The sequence below is a fragment of the Anguilla anguilla genome, chromosome 6 (genome assembly GCF_013347855.1).
Source record: "Anguilla anguilla isolate fAngAng1 chromosome 6, fAngAng1.pri, whole genome shotgun sequence".
In the NCBI taxonomy this organism is placed as follows: Eukaryota; Metazoa; Chordata; class Actinopteri; order Anguilliformes; family Anguillidae; genus Anguilla; species Anguilla anguilla.
Genome location: NC_049206.1, coordinates 51,911,853 through 51,934,179, shown reverse-complemented (window position 1 = coordinate 51,934,179; position 22,327 = coordinate 51,911,853). Strand labels below are relative to the sequence as shown.

At 50.3% G+C, this 22,327-nt stretch overlaps 1 protein-coding gene across 1 annotated transcript in view; it reads right to left on the bottom strand.

Moving 5' to 3' along the window:
- The window catches only part of man1a1 (mannosidase, alpha, class 1A, member 1), a 127,124-nt gene extending 105,046 nt beyond the window's left edge, over positions 1 to 22,078 (bottom strand). The window contains exon 1 of the mRNA XM_035421343.1: positions 21,316 to 22,078. Coding sequence (XP_035277234.1) covers positions 21,316 to 21,822 — 507 coding nt within the window. The 5' untranslated portion in view covers positions 21,823 to 22,078. The remainder of the gene's footprint in view (positions 1 to 21,315) is intronic.
- Positions 22,079 to 22,327: the final 249 nt, after the last annotated feature.

Genomic DNA, 22,327 nt, shown 5'->3' with positions numbered 1-22,327 from the left:
CCTTAAGGAAGATCTCCGAGACGAAAACAAAGATGACGCAGGCGTCCGTTTGAACGAGCCGTCTAACGCGAGCGGGACAACGAGACGATGCGCTCGTCCGTGAGAAAATTTACGTTTTCCAACGATCCGCCCGGATGAGAAACTCCGGAAGCGCTCTGGCCTGTTGACGAACCGAGCGAGCTTTCCGAACAGTCGGAACGGCGCTCACGTCAGCGAACCCCACGAGACCGGAAAGACTGGCGACGAGACAAAACAAGCCGATATCGAGACGTGTCGACTACCGATCGTCTTTCAAGCGACAGCTTGTCACTGCACTACGAGGGAAAAAAAACTTTGCGTCCATGAACAGTGTTGAGAATTACCCACCTAAAACAGCCCAGCCCGTCGTCAGACCAGGAATTCCCAAACTAGATGATTCCCGGGGGATCGTAATACTGAAGGATTCATACATTGATTTTACATATAGGCTACTATATTGTCGTACAGACCAATGGCCGTAGATGCTGAGGAGAGTTTCTGTCCTGGACCGCGCCGAGCGCTCCCGCTCGTCTGTAAACGCCGGCGGCGTGTTCAGACACGCGCCCCGATCGTTAACCTTCAGTCGGCGCGCCTCGCCGCCATCCTCACCTCTCAGCTGCTACCGCCATTAAAACTAAAGGCTACCGCACGGCGGGCACTTAACACATCAGGACAAGGACACGTACACTGTGAGACGGCACGTACTGTGAATCGCTATCATATACGTCGATATAATATATGTAAAATCAATGTATGAATCTTTCAGTATTACGATCCCCCTAAGACTGAGGGCAACACGTCTGGATAAGAGGTCTAAACAGGCTGACCTTAAAAGAGCAGTAAAAACATAACACACACACACACACACACACACACACACAGCAAACAATGGGTTTTCTGCGAGGCAGGCTCTCTGCGATGGGTTTCCTGCATTGAAAGTCACCGCGTGTGAAAGGCTCTTTCAGTCGAAAGACGGAAACTCCTGGTGTTTCTAAATGATACGAGAGCTCTCACAAGAACAGCGAGACTCATGCATCTTTCAGCTGCGTGCTCCGGGCTGGTACTGAGGCCACCTCACCCCACCGCCTGGAGGACTGGACGGGCTTACGGACGGCGGACCAGAATGTTCAATCACGCATCCAAGCAGCAACCTGATACATGTGTTAGAACAAAGCCCGTTTTTTTCTTTTTCCCCTCCCAAGCTCTTAACACAGTTAATTTAACACAGCTAATTTGGCGGTGCTTTATTTTATAGAGCCTCAATAACCAAGCAATGCCCCCAGCGATTAGGCAGCACAACCCAGCGCCACGTGCTAACCCTCGTGATTCACCAATAACACTAACGTCCCAGTACTTAGCCGCGAACATGAAGTTATGGGCTACATAAGCAATTAAGACAGCAACAACACATTATACCCCATTAATAAACACCAAGCATTACCACAGTAGTTGGGAAGTAACACTCTATAAAACCAGAGTAATTAGCCAGCGACACCAAGCAGTACCCCGCTAATTAGCCATGTAGTAACGGTCGCAATAGAGGTCAGTATTGGCAGAGCCCTCTATATCTTGTGCAATAAAACACGACATTAAAGCAGTAAAAGATCTTCTGTTAAAGTCTGGACATCTGTAGGCCTATATATCTTGAATATTATTCCGGATATTGCCTCCGTGCCACGTTTAAAAAATTCTTTTTTTTTCCCATGCGCCAACGTAGTACTATGGAATATGGGGTTTTTGAATAAGCCTATTTTTTGATGAATTATGAGACATTTAGGCGACAACACACGGAGCTGGAAGAAAACATTCAATGTGTGCAAAAACTACAAAAAAGGAGATGCGTTGTTTCAACCAACAACGACATCATTTAATCACACGAATAACTTTGCTTCCCGTCGATATGTGTACAACATGTGCATTGGCATGCGCACACACGAGCACGCACACATACAGACCACACGCGCGCGCGCACACACACACACACACACACACACACACGCAGTCATTTTTCACTAAAGGAATTAAAAACAGAAGCAGTCTCCCGCTTCACCTAACTTTCATCGAGCCTCACAGCCATAAAACTGCAGATAAGCTCATTTCCAAATCGTGCTAAAATAAATGATTAACTCCCTCTTATTCCGTTCCTGTCCCCGACCCCCCGCCCCCCCCCTTCCTTCCTAAACCCGTTCCATCTGACGCCTCAGCAGCCCCGCAGAGCCGATTCAGCGGGTTTCGCGGGGGCCAGTTCCCGCCAGACGGGTCGGCGCTCGGGGGCCACGGGGGACTTCGCCGGGGCGAGGTCGACATGTGACACAGCGAGAGAGCGTCGGGGTCGACGGCCAGAGCGTCCGCGGTCGGACCGCACCGCGGAGACGGGCCACTTCCTGCGGCCAGATAAACCGCTTCAGCCCGAGATCATAAAAGCTTTTTGTTTTTTTGCCCCCCCCTCGCCCCCCCCCCCCCAAAAAAAGCTATTTAAAAAAATAAGTCTGTTAAAACCACAGCCTGATAAACAGTTTTTTTTAGCCTAAGATAATAGCTTCTTGCTTTTTGTCTTGTTGCCTCTCCAAAAAAACAAAAAATTAAAAAAAAACATCAAATCAGAGCTCCCATTTTGCAAACATTTGCTCCTGAAAACTGAAGTGCGCAAACTCGAAAAATTATTTAGGAGCACCTCCGCTAAACTTTCAATGGTCTCCTAAATTTTCCCAACTTAGGAGCACAAGTGCTCCGTGGAAAACATGTTCACGTAGAGCCCTGTAAATAAAACATTTGTACCACCGTGACATGCTTACCATAGCTATATTTTAATAAACAGGCCTAAATACTGTATATCAGCTATTTATTTCCATCTTCCATCAAGCATAGGCCTACACAGATGGGTCTGCACAGTTACAGAGAACTAATTATATAAATAAAAATATATTTAATCAGCGTCTTTTTGAAGAAAAATCCTGGTGGGTGGGTGGAGGTGGGCTTACCAAAGAGACACACTTAAAGAAAGTGTGATGCAATTAGCAAAGGAATCTTAAGTTCTTTAACTGTACATTTTACATTTACAACTGACATCCAGGCATTTTCTTTCAATGTAGAAATCAATTAATAACTCATTCGAGCCCAGACCTGTTAAGATAAAAAGCAGAACATGCATTTAGAGAAGTTGCTAATTAGCCTAATCAAAATTCACTCACCAATATGACAAGCCTTAAAACTTGAAAACTTGTCTTGAAATAAAATGTGAAACATACACAGCCACACAAGTGGCTACACCTACAGTACACATACGAGCACACACAAACGCCCACATAAAAGCACACACAAGCAGGTGAGCAGACTACAGTACTGTTAAAGTGTTGAGTGTTAAATCGACTTAGCCTATACAGAGCACACACGGTCCCTACAGGACTCACTCTGTTAGGAGTAGAATTAACACAGGACGTTTTACTGTGCACAGACTGCGGTTCCTTTATTAATAGAGATTAAAGATTAAAGCACAATTCGGTACACAGAAGCAATATAAACTGGGCCTTAATCAGGAGAGGGCCATAATCAATAAAGGCTTTTAAATCTTTAATGGAAAGAGTGCCTGGAATTTGCCTTTTATTAATTTGGTCCAGAAATGCACCGTTTTACAGCCATTTTACTTGGAAACATTTCTCTTTTGCTCTCTTTTCTTAACATGTGTAGTTGGTTCCCAGCTGCAGCAGAGAGAGAAGGCACAGGGTGGGGGGGGGGGGGTAAGGGGGGTTGGGGAGGGCGCACGGGGAGGGGGGTGGCAGTGTAGTATAATGGGTAAGGAACTAGTCTTGTAACCTAAAGGTCACAGGTTCGATTCCTGGGTAGGAAACTGCCGTTGTACCCTTCAGCAAGGTACTTAACCTGCATTGCTTCAGTATATACCAAGCTGTATAAACGGATACAATGTAAAAGTTGTGTAAGTCGCTCTGGATAAGAGCGTCCGCACAATGCCAGTAATGTAATGCAATGGTAATGCAATGTAATGGTAATGGGTGGGGCTAGACCGCGGCACGAGTAGCACAGACAGCCAAAACCAGGGTGAGCGGGCCACGGCAAACATCAAACCCCGTGTATACAACCGGTGAACCCACAGCCCGGCACCCAGGACCTGCCGAGGCCGGCGCAGACGTCCCCGGCGCGGTCAGGACGCCATCACCCGGCTCTGTAATCGCTGGATGCGCCGGTGCCGCACGCACCTGACGGGCCCGCGGGTTCGATGCCGCTCCCTCCGCACGGCCATTCATCTCAATAAAGGTGTTTTACGAGCTCTCTCTCCGCCGCTTGACACAAGACAAACATAATAAATGGCGACCGTAAAAAAAATAACGGACGAAGCAAGAACCGCAAAGCAAAAACAAACAACGAAGGAAAGAAGAAAAAAAAGAAGAAAAGAAATAAAAGTATGACCGCTGGCGCTCTTTCAAAAAAAAATTGAAACATTCCGCCGGGCCGTTCACGTTTATGACGAATGCGGCCGTCAATCCATACGTGCGGCCCCCCGAGCCAACCGCTCCAACAAGACCCAGCAGGCCGGGACCCTCCACTAGCCTGAAACGCTCCTCAGAACTCTGCCTCGCAGGAGCCAGGGATGGGAGCAGCCTGACTGTGTGTACGCGGGGAGAATGATTAACACCTTCAGATTCACTCCAGGCTCTTCTTCTGCACCAAATGCGCACAGGAAGACCTCTTCGTTTCATCCAAACTGAGAGGGCACACGCCCTACACTGCAGTACTTGGCAGCGCAAAGGTCCTGGCTGTAGGCCCCTGTACTCAGTAGGTACTCGGTAGGCCCCATCCCAAAAAAAACAAAGATAGTCCATTGGCCAGACAGGTTGCCTTTGGAGCAGAAAGCGTACCGCAGTGCCCGAAGTCCCTCCATAAGGACCCAGAAAAGACGAGGAGCAGGAAGGTGGGAAGAGCTTCGGCTTTCTCCCGGAGCCGCGAATCGTGGACAGGGGCCGTTGTGTTGCTCTGTGCTCCTCCCCGTGGGGACGCTGGGCCTGATGTCGGCCGCTACGCCTCCGCGGAGACGCGGGACACCGTATCCCTCGGCTCCCGGCTGATCGCAAATCATTGACGGCCGAGCGAAGATCTGCCGGCTAATGACCCCGCTTCCCGGAGGTGTCCTATTGAGTAATGTGAAACTGGGGAGGCATGCGAGAGTGCGCGTGTGTCTCTGTGTGTGTGTGTGTGTGTGTGCGTGCGTGTGTGTGTGTGTGTCTGTGTGTGTGTGAGAATGTGTGTGTGTGTGTGTGCGTCTGTGTGAGAATGTGTGTGTGTCTGTGTGAGAATGTGTGTGTGCGTGTGTGTGTGTGTCTGTGAGAATGTGTGTGTGTGTGTGTGTGTGTGTCTGTGAGAATGTGTGTACGTGCGTGTGTGTGTGTCTGTGAGAATGTGTGTACGTGCGTGTGTGTGTGGTCTCAGGGTGATTGACAAACCCGTGCAATCTAATGCTGAAATGTACACCCTTTCCCGTGCTCCCCTGCCCCCCTCCCGGGCAGGTCTCTGGGGCACACCTGTGGACCCGCGGGGCTGTTGCAGCGGCGGGAGGCAGCCGGGGTTTGGGTGCGGGTGGGGGTTTGGGTGGGGGTGGGGGTGCAGGTGGGGGAGCTGACGAGGCAGACGCCCGCGGGCCTCGTTACGCGGTAAGCAGCGGACCACCCAGCTCGGGCTCCCTCGAGAGCGGACGCCAGACACAGCCTGAGCTCCCGTTCAGCTCAAAATCAGAGACGCACTGGAGGCCACAGACCACTGGATCTGATTCAGAGGCCCTGTGTAGTTTCCTAAGGCCAGTGGATCTGATTCAGAGGCCCTGTGTAGTTTCCTAAGGCCACTGGATCTGATTCAGAGGCCCTGTGTAGTTTCCTAAGGCCAGTGGATCTGATTCAGAGGCCCTGTGTAGTTTCCTAAGGCCAGTGGATCTGATTCAGAGGCCCTGTGTAGTTTCCTAAGGTCAGTGGATCTGATTCAGAGGCTCTGTGTAGTTTCCTAAGGCCACTGGATCTGATTCAGAGGCCCTGTGTAGTTTCCTAAGGCCAGTGGATCTGATTCAGAGGCCCTGTGTAGTTTCCTAAGGCCAGTGGATCTGATTCAGAGGCCCTGTGTAGTTTCCTAAGACCAGTGGATCTGATTCAGAGGCCCTGTGTAGTTTCCTAAGACCAGTGGATCTGATTCAGAGGCCCTGTGTAGTTTCCTAAGGCCAGTGGATCTGATTCAGAGGCCCTGTGTAGTTTCCTAAGACCAGTGGATCTGATTCAGAGGCCCTGTGTAGTTTCCTAAGGCCAGTGGATCTGATTCAGAGGCTTTGTGTAGTTTCTTAAGGCTAGTGGATCTGATTCAGCAAGCCTGTGCAGTTTCCTAAGGCCAGTGGATCTGATTCAGAGGCTTTGTGTAGTTTCTTAAGGCTAGTGGATATGATTCAGCAAGCCTGTGCAGTTTCCTAAGGCTGTGCCATTCTTTTGGTGTTATTTTCCCGGGGAACAAAATTGCCTACAGTACATAATGCGTTTGTCCATCTTTGGGTGGGTGGTAAAACGACATCAATAATGGACACTCTTGTGCTGTTCAAAACGGCTGACCTGAAGGTCTCGGTACAAAAGAACACAGAGGTCAGCCGGTGCATTTTCAAGAGCAACAAGACTATTTTTAAAGAAAGATGAGTGTTTTCTAAACTGTTACTCTGCTGAACCTGCAATAAAGAAAGAACATTCGACGAGTTCCAGTCTGCAACGAGTTCAAAACAAACCCAAACCATGCCTTTCTCCGTGTGGTTTAAATTGAGCAAAAACAAAGCGCAAAAGAGGGGAAAAACAAGCAGCCGAATGGTACAACGTGTCCTACTATGAGAGTAGGACACATTTCAAACCTTCAATACCTTAAAAGGTCGTCTGCATATCGGGAAAATCCCGAGCGCCGTTAAAGTCGGCGGTTACGAGAGCTGCTATCTTAACGCGCGGCACCGCTAACGTAAAAGCGGCAAGGCCCGGCGTAAATCCGATCCCTCCTTTCCGTGGCGCGCCGTCGGACTTCCAGTAAATCTGGGAACGTTCCGGTGCCCGATTTTACACAGGCGAATTAGCAGGGAAATCGACGGCTCGTTGCAGTCTTAAGTGCGACCGGACACAGTCTTTAGAGTGGTGGCACAGGGCGCGTATGCCAGGGTGGGAGAAGTCCTGAACGGAGGGTAGCATCGATATTCAGAACACTGAGCTACCGTACAGCTTGGCCTTCGCCGCTAGCGGGAATCGAATGTTCGAGGCGGTTATAATTTTGGCCTGGCCATTATCCTTCTGTCAAACAATGTAAGGTTTGCAAGTAAAAAGAAAAAAAAAATGTGGTCATTACTAGAAAAGCCTTGTTCAATCAGCAACCTATGCAGGAACCCCTTGAGAACACGGTAAATATAAGCTAGCTATCTGGAGAAGGTGATTGGAAAATACTCAGCTGACACTTTCTTTGAAAAAAAGAAGGAAAAACATATCAGAAGAAAGAAAGGAAGTATACGGCCAACAGAAACGTGAACTTTTTGGTTAATCTGGGCACATAACTTCCTGTGCTGTACTTCATACTTCCCTTGTCTTATCAGCCTGGTGCAAAAGAGCAACAGCCAACCTACTTCACTCGCCAACCTACTTCTAAACTTGCGATATTTGCATTAAACATCAGAAAAGTGTAGATTCTTTTTTTTATTATTTATTGAAGAATCTCTTACTTGGGTAGTTCCCTTTCAGTTTTTTCTTCTTTTTTTACATATTATTTTCAGTATCAGTGCATTATTTCAGTTTCAGTGTATGTTTTCAGTTGGTTAAAATTAGAAGAGGGAACGAATACTTGCCAGCAGTTAATTAAAAGTTTAGAAAAAAAAGTTAATGGAAAGAAATGCTTTTTTTCCCCCCTCTGCATCTTTCAAAAATAATGGCCATAGTAATGAGTCAAAGCGTGTACAGCCTACTTGAGTAACCCATTACGTTACATTTGTTTGGCAAACACCTTTATCCAAAGCGACGTGCAATAAGTGCATACCAAAGGTCACTGGAACAACTACAAACCTCAGGTGCGATAAGGTGCAGTACTCATTATGTAACGGTTATTCATAGCCACGAACACATTTAGGTCCAGTTCACACAGTAAGCATAGGCTAGGTCAGTGAGTAATGTCAAGTCAAACCAGGAGGCATGGCAGGCTACATCATCAAGATAACGATAAGGGTAACCCGCCCTCCCCTGTCCATGATCGCTCCTACTAACCCCTCCCCCCCCAGTCTGTAATCTCACCCAGAGCTGTGGCCTGACGACGGTGAAAAACAAGGTTCTTATCAGTGGCCGTTGTGCTGCGGACAAACTTCTGCATGACGCCTTTAAAAGGATCTGCTGCCGCAAAACCGGCTGTAGGCAGTGACAAACAGCCAAAAATAAAAAAGCAGAAAAGGGGGAGCCCGAGTGAACGCACGGACTAATCGGCCTGTTGCCGTTTAGAGGAAACCGAAATATGTCCCACTCCTAGTCCAGAAAGGTTTGGTGACGGATATTTTAGATGCTTCCAGAAGTTTCTGATGACCGGCTGGCTTCACAATGGCTGCCATTGGGGCACTCTGGGACTAGTTGCACTTTAATGATCTGGAATGCAGTTTGGACAACTGCAGCTACTCAAAGTGTACTTTCTCGCTTTACATCATGAATACTGCTATACCAGCCACTGTACAGCCAACAGGTTGTCGGATAAGTCTCTAAATATCCTTCACTGTACACAAAAACTCATGAAGTTAACTACCCCTTTAAGAGATGTGCACTAATGCAGCAAGAACAGAAAATCATCCATCTTTTGATGTTTAATGCAAATGTCGTGTGTACCGTAATTTGCGTTAGCGCAGATATAGGCCTTTAATATCACGTTCTCTGTGGTGGTTTTGCAGAGACAAAACTTACACCGACAGGCAAAGACAATCATCCAACAGGCAGGTGCTCCCTGCCTTTCCCATCTGTGGACAGGAGCATGTTTATTTGAAGACGCCGGTCTCACAATTATGCATTCTTCACCAGATGGCTCGCTGTCACTGCAGATGGCTGAGCACGCCACAAAAGGCACCGGGACGCACTTTCCTTTAAGGTCACAGTGATTAGTGATGACATCCGTCCATCAAATGACTGCAGCCTATCAGGGTCCAGGAACGCAGAACCGGTGACACGCGCCACTGTCTTCTGTGACGGGCCGCGGCTGACTGCTTCGACACAGCCTGGGATGATTTTTATCAAGTCCAGGAAAGCACAGCTTTAGTCAGAGCAGCGACCGTGTCAGTCTTTTTTTTTTTTTCCCAGAGCACTCCAAGGTCGACGACGAGTGCCTGTTAAGTGTCAACAGACCAGGTGGCTTCAAAAATGATGGGATGGGGCCCTTTCCACGCCTTGGGAGGAGCTAAATCGCCCTCTTTCAGTCACCTTCCACAGAACAGGAGGCTTTACCAGACACTCGTCTCCAGTTGTTACCCTTGAGGCAATGACATACCATTCAAGGGCTGTCACGAACATCTTTCTCCAATACACTATCTTGCACGAAACAATCATAATGGCACACGCTGAATACCGCGAATACATGAGCACAGTTTCGACATACCGGCAAGGCATTCCAGAAGAACCGCCACGTCAAAGGACGTAAACGGACAAGGTGCAGCGTGCATTTTTAATTGTCATTATGCACATTATGCATATGAGATATTACTCAGCAGAACAATTTTACCCCCGCAGGATACAACAGATTAAAGAAGAGGAAGAAAATCCAATTGAGCACGGACAGGGAAAAGATAAATGCAAGTGCGCGAGATCGATAAATACCTACAGTTCAGTAAATCGCATGATGGTTTAATTATTTTTTTAAAAGCCACAAGGGTGGTCTTATCAGCTTGTCTTTGATGCGACAGTACAGGCAATCGCACGGATTTACTCAGGTGGGGGGGACGGAGCGGGTGGGGGGGGGGACGGGGGGGGACGGCACGATAACACAGATTTATGAGTCGAGAACTTTTTAAGTTACTGGAACTTTCCCTTCCTTCCGGTGCTGATGACCTCACAGCAGTCACCAACTGTCAAAGACAACCGCTAATTTGACGCGGTAAACAAGAAAAAGAGCCGGGCGGAATCGGTCGAAAATGAAGACCCGAGCGTTCTTCTTAACCCGAACCCAAATCGCTATCGACTTGCCCTTTCCCTCACATCGCTGAGAAGGCCGGCCTGACCTCCCCAGCAGGCGGAAGGAGGACAAATGAACACCTTAAGAAAGCCCATTGATCTTATTTTCCCCCACACCAATAAGGACGCGCTCGCGTCCGCCCTCACGTACTTAATGAAGTCGTTTGTCAAACACTGACTGATCTGTTCAGACAGATATTACATCAATTAAACGCAGATATTAAATTACGCTCTGTAACCACCTTAATTAAGATACAACACATGCATTAGTTCTTCGGCGAAATTGTTTTACGCACACAAAATAACTATTTACAGACAAACAACGCAGAAATGAAGCAATTAAATCAGCAAGGTCAAGGGCAATTCCAGATAAACAGTCACAGATGCTTTAGAAAATAAAAACTAAAAATAAAGCCGCAAGATACACTTTGCAGATTCTGGTGCAAGAAATGGAAGGATTTTCAGCATTCAGACTGCCATCAAAATCAAAATGAAGAAGAAAATTCACTAAGATAAAATGTTTACATATGCGCCATGACTTCAAGGACGTGGGAGTGGATCGTTAGCAGGAAGAGGGGCATCACAGCCCACATAATCAAAGGGTGCTGACAGTTACTCCTGATATCCATTTCAAGTAGTACTACAAATCTTGGATTGTCTTCTTGTTATATCAATGAACACATAACACAAGAACTGTAATGTGAGATGTTTGGGCTGTCTGCCCACAAACACAATAATCTAATATGTCCATAGATGGGTACTAAAGTTAGTAAATAAAGTTTCAAATAAAATGTTTTGTTGTGGCAATTACAGTTCAACGAGATTGCCAAAGCAAAAAAATGGCATCCGACTTTTTCAACAACTCTTCCAAGAAAAATTAGGAAAGATATGCAATATTTCACTTGGCCTTACAGTGATAATAGTGATTATGAGTACCATTTTTATCACGATTGCACAAAATGGCTACGTCACAGGGACTAAGGGTAGGGTACTCCTGTCTTTTATTCCAAGGCTATGAGAAAGAACATCAAGGTCATGCGCTACATGGCGACAGACAGACACACAGACACACACACACACAGCTCCTGAAGGCGAGCGGCCTCTCTAAAGGCACGGCTCTCTCTCTCTCTCTCTCTCCGCCCGAAGCCCAGGCTGCTCCAGACTAGCGGCAGAAACTCGACGCCTGACGGACGGCTCTGGGCCTCGGCTGCGTCGCTCCGCTCCATCGGCCGATCGGTCCCGCCTCAGCGCCGCTGACTGGGATTGGCCGACGGGGCCGCCACCGCCTGCCCCGCGCCGTCCGCGGCGCCTCCCCCGCGTTTCGTTTCGCTAAGCGCCGCCGTTCCTCCCGCGCATCCCGTCCGTTCCCCTCCCGGCGGACGGCGAATCTCCCGCCATCGGTGGCGTCCCCCGCCTCTCCCCTCTCTCCCTCCCCGCGCTTCACTCCGAGGCTCAGCTACAGCGCCTGCCGCGAGTTCCGCTCTTCCCCTCCCGCCGCTCCCTAACCCTAACCCCCCCCCCCCCCCCCCCCCAGCAGCGTCGGCCCGTCACATGACTCCCCCTGCCCCCGCCGAAGGGACGGCGGGCAGACTGGCTGGAGAATGCGCCCCACCCTCCTGAAGAATGACACAGACTGCCCCCCCCCCCCCCCCCCCCCCCCCCCCCGCCCTCTGGCCTGGCAGGGGAACCGGCTGTCCCGGATCTCCATTACTGACCGGGCGCTGGAGTGCTCCCGTCTGTAGCACTTACTGCAGCGCTGAGACCCACTTTCCACTGCTGCTCTCTCCTGAACAGTGTTACAGGCTGGGAGCTGGTCCGTGAGGTCACTCATTTTCCTGTCTGTGTGTGTGTGCGCGCATGTATACATGCCTGTGAGTGTGAGAGTGTGTGTGTGTGTGTGTGTAGGTATACATGCCTATGAGTCAGAGAGTGTATACATGCAAATGTGTGTGTATGTGTGTGTTTGCATTTGTGCTGCATGTGTATATGCCGTGTGTGTGTGTGAGTGGGTGTGTTTGCATCTGTTTGCATGCACACATGTGTGTGGGCTTGTTTGTTTGTGTGTGTATTTGCCTGTGTGCGCACATTGTGACGTGTGTGTGCGTGTGTGTGTATATGTAAGAGTTTTCGTATGCACACACTAATCAAATTGATGTCACCTTAGCATCGTCACGAGTGCTTTACAACACACTGCTAAAGCTGCACTCCTCCCACGCAGCGGGCCTGAAATAGTGCGCTCTGTGAGCGCCAGTCATGAGGAAAGGGAAGGCCGGAGCCGTAATGGCCGTCTGCCAAACGCCAGCGGCAACCCGCTCCGCAGAAAGCCCAGAGACGAGCGGGCCGACCTCTGGCTCCCCGGCGGCCATTACGGCTCCGGCGCGGCCTCCGGTCGCCCGGCCTCGGCTGTGGTCGGAGTGTGGGCTCGGCTGCGGTCGGAGTGCGGTCTCGGCTGAGGTCGGAGTGCGGTCTCGGCTGAGGTCGGAGTGCGGTCTCGGCTGCGGTCGGAGTGTGGGCTCGGCTGAGGTCGGAGTGTGGGCTCGGCTGCGGTCGGATAAAAACGGGGGGGGGGGGGGGGGGGGCTTTGTGTCAGAGCCGCCCCCGTAATCTGACATGAGAGAGCGAGATCGTCTCAGGTCGGGGGGGGGGTGGGAGGGGCGGGGGGGGGCCGGGGGGCGCAGAAACAAAGAGCTTTTACAGATAATGCGCCCCCGTTTGAAGGATGGGGCGAGATGGGGCCAGCTCGCCTCCAGCCTCTCTCTCTCTCTCTCTGTCTCTCTCTCTCTCTCTCCTCTCTCTGTCTCTCTCTCTTTCTCCTTTCCAATACCTTTCCTGCCGCCCATGTCTTATTTACGAGTGAGGGGGAAAAAAATAAGAGGATGCCGGCTGAATTATTTAGGGTGTGTACGCCGTTTCTTCCATCCCGGCGAGTTTGCCGTGCGCGGCGAGGCTCGGGGCCGCTGCCAGGCCCCCGCCAGGCCCCAACCAGGCCCCAAACCTGAGCGAAAACCGGAGCAAAGCTGGATTTTGGGTTCAACCGCCAAAACGCATATAAAAAACACAGCAGTAGAGGGTAAGGAATTACCGGTTAATCGTTCTATTGGATTCAGCGCCTCGTGCAGCTACGCGCCAATAAAGGACCTGCACCCAGAGGGTGGAACACTACACTACTGGCTGACTAAAAACAAGACCAGGTCAAAACCTAGTATATGGCTGGATCTAGCACACTTCATCCGGCCGACCAATGGTGTAACTTCATCGCTCAGTGACTCTGTCGCAGACATTCGCGTTTGTAGGGTTGGTCCCCGCTGTTGTGGTTCGGCCAAAAACACCAAAATAACGACGCGTCTGAGCTTAGAGCACGCATGTAATATTCAGGCTGGAATCACGCAGGTCCCGCTGGGCGTGGTCTGAGACAGCGCCCCCCCCCGGGGCCCTGTGAGGAGGATTAGAGTTAATTAGAGCTAAACGCCAGTCACCGCGTCACCTTTCATTCCAACCGCCGTTACCACCACGAATTCATCAGCGGCGGTATTACTTACAGAAATGGCAGGTTATTAAAAGCGGAGCCACAGCCTTGGCATTTTGACTGAAAAGCCGACTTCATAATTCCTGGGTTACCTGATAACGTTTTTTTTTTTTTTTTTCCTTTTAATGCCTTGACACTTCCCGAGCGGATGCGATGAGCAGTTCCTCCTGTCTCCTGTTCCCAGTTGCGTCGCTGCGTTTCCCCTCACAGTAAGTCGTTCGTGAACACGCCGGCGCAGAACGTTTGATTTGTAGCGCGTCACTGGCTCACGCAAGACAAATAATGCGGACGGACAGAGCAACCGCAAACGCATCTCACAAAGCCAAAGTGCTCGTGTAATGATTCTTCAGTGACAACCACGACTGCTACTCAATAAATGCACCGTTAGAACTGTTCAGCAGGCCTGTGGACTTGGGGTAGATGAGTAAGCAGCAAAAATGAACCACCGAATATTTGAATGGCAGCAGGGGGTGGCCATTTTCTTTTTTTTTTTTTAAAAACCAATCAAAAATCCCCCATCGGCGTGGCTGGCACCGTGGTTACCCGGCAGCCAAACGGGGAGGCTCATTCCGAGCTCCCGTCCGAGCCCAGCTGATCGGAAACGCTTCTCCCAGGAGCAGCCGCTCAATTCAATCATCCCCGACGCAATTCAATCAGGCCCGTGACTGGCAGGACCTCTGCCCGCCAGAGATTACCTTTCCTCTCCCATAAGCCCTTATTTCAGATGCGTCCCCCTTCCCTCACATCTGCAAATGCACTGCTTAATTGAAAGTGGGGTCGTGGGGGGGCGCGGGGAGCTCACCTATTTATAATAGGCGAGCGGTTGGGGAACCGAACTGGGGCGACGCGTTTCCGCTGGAAGGCTAACCCCGGAATGAATGCAATCGCATTCCGCAGGCGGTCCACCCAGTTGAACTTAAACACATAAGAAGGACTTAAACAGGCGAAGCTCCGATGGATCGCGGAGACGTCCCAGTACGAGCGGAATGACTTCTGCCCCTATCGGGAGCCCTGACCGCACGCGGCCAGACCCCGCTGCACGGGCGCGGTCGATTTTTCGGGCGCTCTTTGAACCGAGCGAAGCCGCGGGCGGGCGGGCCACGCATCGCTGGGATTTACATAAACGAGGAATTCCGGTCGAAAGCGGGAACGCGCTTCCCGAAACATAGCCCACCGAGCCCTCCGGGCCGCTCTGCGAGCCTGGGACATGTCTTACGGCCTGCTCTTCAGGAGAGCTTCATTTTGGGCTTTTAATCAGCATCTGAAAAATAGCCTGAGTTTCATTTATTTTTATGAAGACCGAACTGGAGCGCGTGCCAAGCGCTTGGCTGACTGACTACGCTGAAATCCTATCTCTGGGCTATCAGTCAAGAAGTGCCGCAATACTGCACAAAAGGGAGTGGCAGAATATTTCAATCAGATGTTAAAGTCCCACGAGGACTTAACGTGCGTTATGCTCAGCTGCCATTCGAGCCCCGCTTGAGGAGCCGTTCTGCCTCAGAGGCCAAATTGAGAAGCACATCGATCGCGTCGATAAAACGATCAGAAAACGATCCGATCAGATCGGTTTGGAAAAGACGGCGCGTAAATAAAAGCAGGACACCCGCGCCACTGCGCGTACACGAACGGGGTCGTCGCCGTCTCCTCCTGCCGCTTTGCGTTTCGCCAAGCTAGCGACCCCGAAAAGTGTGGGCCCCTCCCGCGGGGCGGGGGGGACGCGTGAACCCGTCTTTATTAGGCTCCTCCGCCGGACCGAAGCACGGCCCCCTCCGCCCCGCCCGCTCCCCGCAGCCCTGCCAAAACGCATCGCTGGCGAGAGCCGTCTGCGTCCGAGGACGCCGGCGCGGAGTCCTGATCGCGCGGCTCGGCGGCACTCACGGCCAGGCGGCCCCGCCCCTTTAATTGAAAGCGAGCCCCCCCGGTGAACCCGAGCCCAGCTTTCACCGAGCCAGCGCCGAGGGGGAAGAGAAAACAAAAACAAAAACAAACAAAGCAAACCAAAAAAAAAAAAAAACCGAATCAATAACGGCCGCTCGCTGGACTCAAATTATAGTTCACCTCGAGGCGGGCGGGAAAAAGAGCGGCGGCACCTGTCTAATGCCGCATTAGCGGGTTGGCGGGGAAACGGAGCGGCGGGCGGTGGGTCGGCGGGCCCTCGCCGCGCTCACCTGGCACGGAACCCGAGAGCGCGCATCTGCCGCGTCGGGCCGCCAAAACGCCGCCGTCCCCGCCGCCGCCAAGGGGTTCGGCGAGGCTCGCTGCCAGCCACCCGTCAAAACGTCCCTGGCGTGGAAGCGCGGCTTCTTCACGCTCGCGGGAAAAAGAGGAACACGATGGCGATTACACCGCACTCCAGGGCGTGGACACGCAAAGCCTGCGCGGAGCCAATGTCATCAAACGCTCGAGTCTCCCCACCTCCCTGCCGGAGAGAAGGGACCAGGCAAAGAGGAGTCGCCCAGAATCAGAGGCGTGGCCTGTTAGAGAATGGAGGTGGGTAGGGGGGGAGTGGGGGGGGGGGGGGTTGCGCGTTCCTGCTGTGGTCCTGATCTACTGGATCAGATTCTGGCGCACAGCTGAGAAACATCACTCGCGACAGGGGAAGGAGAGGGGTGGCGCTGTGGGTGGGGATAGGGTCACCATGGCGACAGGTATGGGGTGGGGATAGGGCACAGGGTTCCCATCAGGGCAGGTATGGGATGAGGATAAGGGGTGTGGTTTCCATCAGGGCAGGTATGGGATGAGGATAAGGGGTGTGGTTTCCATCAGGACAGGTTTAGGATGAGGATAAGGGGTGTGGTTTCCATCAGGACAGGTGTGAGATGAGGATAAGGGGCGGGGTAGCCATCAGGACGGGTGTGAGGGGAGGTCACTGCAGGACAGGAAACAGAATGAGAAGCAGTGGATGTGCTACAGTATGTGAAACAGTACTTTGAACCAAGAGGACACCCAAATGCCAGTTTTCTATGCCAACAAAATGGGCTCTGAAGTCAATCCTTGTCAGTTCACTTGCTGCAGATTCAGCTAAACATATTAAAAGCAGGGCAGGAAAGCTGCATTAAGAAATGCGGTACAACTTCTATGGTGCAACTGGTGAGCTGAACCCCAAAGTCAATGCATGCTTCTGCTTCTCCTGCCTGGGGGGGATTGGAGGGGGGGTGAACGCACACTAGCACACTGCAGGGCAGCGCTAACGCGATTATCCCCAGTGACGCAGTCCTGGGAGAGTAATCCCGGCTTTGAAAAATGTAGGCTGCGCAATCGCTCTTCTTAAGACCGCAGTGACACCATTGCCTCCGCTCCTGAGGTAGCCTAACCGAAGTCTCGGGTAACTGCCGCTCGACGCGAGGGTACCTGCGCCGTTTTTCCGACGCCCCCGCCTTCGTCGCGCGGTTTCCGCTTCAGGATTCTCGGCGCGCCTCGCGGAAGCCAGGATGTGGTCGGGGCCGTAACCGACGGCGACGCGGCGGAGAGAAGAAGCGCACGGGCAGATGTTTCCCGCTCTTTAGGCTATTCGGCCGTGAAACGCGCAGAAACCGTCTGGCGGGGATCCGACAGGAATGCCTGCTGACGCTGCGCGTACGCAATCTGCCAGTAAACCGTCGTGCCGTTCCTGCGTTCGTTTCTCCTCCTGAAGTCGCGGAGGCCCGGGCGCCGCTGTCGAGGGGCGTCGGCTCAGCGTCGAACGAACGCGCGACACAGGAAATCGCAGGCAGCGGAGTCGACAGCCGAAGAACTGCCGCGTTGGCCAAAGCTCCCCGCGTGCAAACCTTCGGCCCGTGCGTAAGGCCTGTGAGAGAGCGCTCACGGGACATTTAAGACCCGTCCGGGGAGAGCGGCCATGCCTGACCGAGCCCGGGCCATTAAACTGATTACGGCATTAAACACCTGGAGCACCGCTCTGGAAACGCGCCCGGCCAACTCGAGCCATAACCGTACCTGGAGCAGGGTTTCAACCTGACCTTTTAACGCAGAAGGGCCCCAACGACAGCTCTGTCAACCAGATAAAGAACAGGCCGCACAAAACACCCTGACAAATAAAAAGCGGCACGGTGAAATTCGACCGCGCCTCATGGAAAGAAAACAAGAGGCCGAGGCTCACGGGCCGAACGCGTTTAAATAGCGAGATGAGCCGAGCGGGCATTTCAGAGCCCTGCCGGGAAGCTCCACGCCATCCCCTCCGCTCACGGCCTCCAGAAAGCAAAGGTCGGCGATGGCGAAACCAGCTCGGCCCGACCCTCACGGCCGGCCTGACCGGGTTAGGGGTCGCCATCGATTTGCTGCGGCCCTCGCGGGCGGCACTGTTGTCTAATCCCGGCCCTCCGTGGCAGCGGAGGGGGGGGGGCACGAGGGGATAGACTGACAGAGTATTATCCGATTGCCCTTCACGATACAGACCGCAGCTGATGAAGGGGTCAGCTCCGTGCCGCGGCGGCAGGCCCTGAACTCATTTGCATGCGATTTGCGCGCCGGGGCCCGGCCCCCATCCGCGGTCGGCGACGTCGCCAAGGGAAACGACAAACCAGCCCGACTCCGCACGCGGCTCGGGGCGGTGGATTATGAAAACGAGAGACTCGACTGCGCCGCAATTAAGACGGGCCGATATCGCTCGGCGGACGGCCGCGTCCTCCGAATCGGAGGTTTCCCGCGACGGGGCTTCCTCGCTGAGATTGGGCAGGAGGGGACGGGGGCCGGTCTGCCCGCGCTCTGAGCTTCCGCGGAAAAACGACCGTCAGCGAAGCCGGGGGAAACAAAGGATGGAGCGGCTGGCTTCCGCTTGGCACCGCAACCTGGCAGAGACGGCTGGTGGCCGGCCGTCCTTTTCTGATGAAGACAATGCCCTGGCGCCGGTGCCAGGCAAGCTGGCAGGAAGGCATCTGCGAGCACACGAGGACATCATTCCCCCCGTGGCTGGAGCACCCTTTGTGAGAGCACGTTTATGCTGAGCACAGGGGGCAGTTTCTAACACCTTAAGAGTTAAAGCAGAGAAACAGCCCAAAGGCCCCACTGCAATTTTTCACATGGAAAAATATGTGCCACAAGAAAATTCAAAGAAAGCACAAGGCCCTGGTGAAGTAGCTAATTCATACATGAAACATGTTTTTTATTTTTTTATTTTTACCAGTGTGGTTCATGTTGGTAAGACCGGTCTAAGACTTTTGAATCCCCACAATAATACGTAACTGAATAAATATGCATAAGAAACTAATAAATATACTCAATTACTCAGCATTAGGGTGAGGGTGGATCCGTCTCAAGTCTCACACACGTCTCAACTGCTGATATTAAAGTTTTCCCAACATTATCATTCTGGCATATGAATTTATTCTACTCAATGAATTTATTCTAGCAAAATTCCAGCTTCAAGCATTTCCGGGTATCACTACCCGCCCAACTGTACTGAAACTGTCACTTGCGCCACATTTACAAGTCCACAGTGGGATTACATTTCATTTAAATTGTATCGGAAATACACTCTCCTGCCCATGACTCAGTGTTATTAATAGGTTCAGCCTTTGTTGTGGTTTCAGACACCCAGGAATCGCATTTAACTCAACTGTTCCTTTCAGTCACGTAGCAAGAATCAAGACTACATTTGGCCTCGTTTATACCACGTCAGCATACCAAATACAGGACAATCAGTTGCCAAAAAAAAACAAACAAATAAATCGAAGAGGTTAGTGCTAAATTACGAATGTTGATGCTAAGGCGTGAGATAAAGAAACGGAGCGACAGCATTGCACCCACGAGCGCGAAACATTTTGATTGACTGCTGAGAAATTTGCAGTCGCTGCATTTCCCCCTCCCAAGTCACCTCATTTTTTTTGAATAATCTGATCCCTGGCAAGTCCTGTATCAGTCAGCGAAATAGTTGTGGGAAAAGCTGATTTTTGACGTCAGGACGTCACAAAAGAATGAAACGAGGCCCGACAATTCTGACGCAATTATAGCAAGAGACCTATGATCTTACAGACGGGTTTATACGAATGCAGAACTGAAAATGCAGGCTCTACGCAACAGTTACTCGCTGCAGTAAAGATAAAGTCCAGTTACAATGTCGTATATTTTTCAATTCTCCTTTGTGATTGCTAAAAGCAGTAAATGTGATGAAAACATTGATTACCAGACTATTAGACCACGAGGACAGCTAGACTAAATTCAGCTGTAGGCTGTATGCAGATATGAGTTTAAGTAACAATTCAGAATATGTGCGTGAAGATAGGATGTTACATCTTGCATTTGCCAATGTCTAGGTTTGTAGTCATCTTCAAAAACTGAAGTTATAAACCTAGTGAAAAATACTTGTGGAAAGAATTCATGAAAATTAAGTGAATTAGGTACAACTATACAATTAGTTGCAACTGCAGATCTGACATTATATTATAATCCTAATGCCAAACTGATTATACTTGTTAAAGGCATGTGCTCAGGTCCGCGTGCACGTTTGTACCCGTGATGTGTGTGTGTGACGCGTTCCCCGGCCTCCAAGTAATGTTGGAACCCCCTTACTCAACCTGCGGCTACTCCGACAGACCTGGCATTACTGCTGTTCTATACATATTAATTCAAAAGCTGTGTTTTAACATACATTTAACTGTATAGTTTTCTTTGTTAAGCCAGCTCAAACGAAGTGTAACGACCTAAAAGCATTTCTATTGCAAATATGTTTTTTTCCTGTTTTCATAGACTGCAAGGACATACTAACAACAAAATAAATGTTGCAGTTAATTCATAATTACAAGACCAATTCTGTCCATTGACGTTACAAGCGCGGTCAAAACATAAATTGTTTAGCATCTAAAAGGCGTGAAAGGGGATCACAAATGAATATCGAATAAATGAATAAACGATCAAAAAATGAATGTCGCTAAGATTATATGCAAGTTTATGCAAAATGATAATTTGAAAGTCGCAGGATCTTAATGAAGAAAATAGCTAGCTCGGCGATACAGACGAGATGCACAGACTGTGCTCAACAATAAAGCAGGTCATCTTGCAAGCTTGCGAGGGGTTGAAATCTTGTGAGATTGACGTGTGAGCCAGATTTGAAAGCAGATCACTTGTAGGCTACTCGTCAGGTAATCCGTTTCATTGGTCCGCTCTACGTCACCCAGTCCAACAGTACAGCGCTGAAAATGCAACAACCCTAGCTGCGAAAGTCACTGGATAGGCTGCTGTCAAATTAAGTTTGAAACGAATCTATGAATGGGAACAACATTTACCTGGTTTTATGAAGTCAAATACTAGCCAGCAGTTCCATTTACGAAAATAACAAAAGACTACCAATGTGTATCGTTAACTAGCCAATTAGGTAATTAGCGCATAGTTCCAGATAAAACTACAGGCCGGTGAAAATGCAGTGGAACGCAACGCGGCGTTCATACTGCTTTGCTATCCAAATACCAAACGTTTGACATTAACTAAACGTGAGCTCAATCATGTCACTGACACAACTGAAACCAAGGACAAAGCTACATAACTATGCCGTACAGTAGCACCCGTCGTTCAAGTGATGCAAAAATAAGAAACCAGAGCGCTTTGAGAAACACGCGTGCCAGTGCCTGCGCCACTCACCTCCTTTATTTTATTCCTTCTCTCTCGGGTTTCCGGATCTGACGGCTCGTGCCCGGTTGCTCCGGGTGGTCGAACATATTCTAAAACTGGTAAACTGTTATCTTTTTCTCCTTTCCCGACACCTTCTTTGGCAACTTTTTCCTTTTCGATTTTAATATCTTGCTGGATCTCTTCTGCTCGTTTCTGAAGAGTGTCCTTAGCTTCAAGCAGCGCCTTTTCGTGGTCTTTTCGAATTTTGGCCAGTATCTTCTCATCGTTTCCCACTCCAATGCTGGTATCGCTGTCAGTACCTGTTCGAGTGTTCGTTTCCACTGAAGACGAATGGAAGAAAACTCCACTGAGAAGCTTGGACGAATCCGGTAAGAAGAAGATTGCTCCGAAACAGAGAGTGATAAAAGCGCTGAAAACTAAAAGTAAAATAAATTTCTCCGTCAGTCTGAAGGAAGTCGGGCTGGCAGACTTCCTACTCGGAGTAGCCGTGAAAGGCAACAGAGTTGCTACTGGCATTTTTTCTTGTCGAGCTAAAAAAGAATAGCCTAAATGAATAAAAATTCACAGGTCAGTTTAAGTAGAGCACAGGTAACTCCCCGGTCAATATATTCCGCGTTCCATTTACGAAGGATCTTTTATTGTTGAAGAACAAAATTATTTTCAAAAAGTTGTGATACTGAGTAGCTAGCGTATGGCTCGTTGTTTCAACTACCCATGCTGAAACACATCTGCAAAAAGTCTTCTCTACACTGAGTACAGAACGGAAGGAATGGCAGCAATGTGTTATTGACAGCCGTGCTTGTCCAATCGCTTTGCTCTGTGTGTGCTGTCAGACTAATACAATTGTGGGCGTGTTTTCCGGATTTGTAAAGGTGATTCGTGCCTTCTGCTTGATGCGCAGAACTGTTCGAACTTTATTGGTTAAGATTAAGCGCTGCATAAGAAGTCTTAAAAGACGTCGTGTTGCCTATTTTGTATTTAAACTTTAACGTGTAAATATTTTCTCGATAAGTTACAATCG